The 2,645-nt window shown below is 52.5% G+C and overlaps 1 protein-coding gene across 1 annotated transcript; it reads left to right on the top strand.

Annotated features, from left to right (window-relative positions):
* Positions 1 to 1,507: 1,507 nt before the first annotated feature.
* On the top strand, positions 1,508 to 2,639 carry LOC119345489 (aspartic proteinase nepenthesin-1-like; the record flags this gene model as incomplete). The annotated part of the gene is made up of 2 exons (XM_037615546.1): positions 1,508 to 1,686; positions 1,805 to 2,639. Coding segments are annotated over exons 1-2 (1,014 nt in total), but the record flags the coding sequence as incomplete, so codon positions are not given.
* Positions 2,640 to 2,645: the final 6 nt, after the last annotated feature.

Genomic DNA, 2,645 nt, shown 5'->3' with positions numbered 1-2,645 from the left:
TTTTTTTTTGCTTCTCCCTTTTTTCTGCAATATAGGCGTTGTTACGGAAAGAACTTTTGCAACACAGGTGATGTTGCAGAAAAATTATAACAAAGATGTAGATCAAATAGTGTGGTGCGTGAGCCACACATAGGATATGCATCACACGTTAGAGGCCACGGACACCCCGTGCCGGATGAGCCGGCTGTTCCCAAGCTTTTCCCATTTCAAATATGTACTACTTTATTAACAATTTGTCCACCATACAATATGACAAAGTGTCTTAAGACACGTACTGTAGCTAGCTACCTGTTTCTCTTCTTCCTCATCTTCTCTCTCATCCACCTAAATAAAGATATAGGAGTACTATTTTAATCCTTATAGCCTGCTTGTGTTGCCTTATTGTATTTGCTTTTATATATTCTCGGTGTGCACATTTCAATCTCCACCAGGGGCAACGCATAGTTAATTTGGATACAGATGGATTATTTTATTATGTTGGCTGGCTGTCAAGCATGCGTCACGAGTGGCGGATCTAGCCCACTGGGCCAGGGTGGGCCATCAGTGGTATTGTACACGTACATTTATTTATTTCCTTTTTATTTTAGCCTTTCTTCTATGTTATTAGCTATTTTCAAATCTCAGGGTGGGCAATGGCCCACCCTGGCCACCCTCTACCTCCGCCACTGTGCGTCACCAATGTTGTCATTGCCCAATGACCTCGCTTCATTATCTGGTGTACACTCCCATGATAGAGAGTGTAGTCAAGATCAGGCCGGGTCGCAGAGTTTAAAATCAAATCACTGGTGTATCTCGTGGTTTGTACAAAATGCCCGCTACCATTGAGAGGGGGACACCCAAAGCTAAACCTCGGACCTGATATCTGATATCGGGGTACAGTGTCGCCGCACCAGAGATTAAAATCTAAAATTTGCCATGTACGTGTTTTGTCAAGACAAATTATTATCCTTCATAGGAAATGTGTTTGTGTTTATTGATAGCTAGCATAGCAAGGAGTCAATTTTGAAGCTCCAAAGATCCGGTCTTGAGTGAGAGTAACACTTGTGTCTCACACAAAACACTTGCCATTGCCCTCCCAGCCTGCAATTCTTCAGAGGATACGTCAATAGTATATACGAAGAAAATATCAATTACACCCAACATCTTGATATACCAGTCATTCATAACAACGATATGAACAAGATGGTTTTTAAAACGGCCGGCATGAGCTAGGTAGCCCCGGCGACGTCCACTAGCTAGCTAGCCAGTATATTACATACTATAAATAGGTGTATCTAGTCAGTGTACACATACATACATTATACATACAGTGCAGAGATATACAGGTATGGTCGTCGGAGTGAGGGCAGCAATGGCTCCGACTCCACTTATTCTTCTTCTCCTCCTTCTTCCTCTGGCTCCCGCGCCTGTCTTGTCGGCCGCCATCGGACCGGCTACCAAGACCGGCAAAGTCATCACCAAAGAGCTCCGTAGGAGTACGACAATCAACAAATCCGTCAAAGATTACATGGGACTGAGGGCGCAGCAGGGCCAGCGCAAGGACGGCCAGCAGACGGGCAGCGCGGCGGCGGACAGCTACGTCCCCTTCATCCTCGACCTCTCCATCGGGACCTCGCCGCAGACCCTCGCTCTCATCATGGACATCACCAGCGACCTCGTCTGGGCGCACTGCGATCCCTGCCCCTTGTGCCACACCCTCTCGCCGACGCCCACGTTCCTGCCCGAACGCTCCAAATCCTTCGCCGACCACCCAGACTTGCCAGCGCATGAGAGACCACGACTGCGCCAGACACGACCTCTGCAGGTACAAAATGAGCCATATGTCCGGCTTCCTCGCCACCGATACGTTCAGCTTCGGGAACATCACGGGACCGGGGCGTACAGACGTCCCGGGCGTGGTGTTTGGCTGCAACGTCAACATCACGTTGCCGGAGATCAGCGGCGTCTCCGGCTACGCCGGCTTCAGCAGGGGGCCCCTCTCCCTCGTGTCGCAGCTCAACATCTCCAGCTTCGCCTACTTCATCGCGCCCCCCGAGCACGACGCCAGCAAGAGCTTCGTCAGCTGGAGCTGGGGAGGCGCCGCCGACAATGCCACGGCAGTGCAGACCACGACTACGGGAAGCAGCAGCAGCACGCCGCTGCTGGCGGCCACAAAAGCCCAAAACCCTTACTGGTACTACGTTAATCTCACCGGCGTGCAGGTCGACGGCAAGCTCCTGTCCGCCATCCCAGCTAGGACCTTTGACGCCCAGCATTCCGGTGGGGTGTTTCTCAGCACGAGTATTGCCGTCACCTTCCTCGTCGAGGACGCGTACAGGGTGCTGCGGCAGGAGCTGGTGAGCAGGATCCAGTCCGAGGGCGTGGCTACGGCGAACGTCTCCTCAGGCGACTGGGACCTGTGCTTCCTGACGGAGCACTTTGCGAACGCCAAGGTTCCAACGCTCGCACTTGTGTTCGACGGCGCTGACGCGGCGATGGAGCTCAACGTGGACAACTACTTCCAAAATTTCGGCGACGGGAGCACGTGCCTCACCATATTGCCGTCGCCGCACGGCTGGCCGGGCTCGGTCCTGGGCAGCCTGCTGCAGGCAGGCAGGACCATGGCCTACGAGATCCACAGTGGTGGCGGCGGCGCGCTGACTTAC

This window comes from Triticum dicoccoides, unplaced genomic scaffold, assembly GCF_002162155.2.
Source record: "Triticum dicoccoides isolate Atlit2015 ecotype Zavitan unplaced genomic scaffold, WEW_v2.0 scaffold243069, whole genome shotgun sequence".
NCBI classification, from domain to species: Eukaryota; Viridiplantae; Streptophyta; class Magnoliopsida; order Poales; family Poaceae; genus Triticum; species Triticum dicoccoides.
This window is presented reverse-complemented; position numbering and strand designations above follow the sequence as displayed.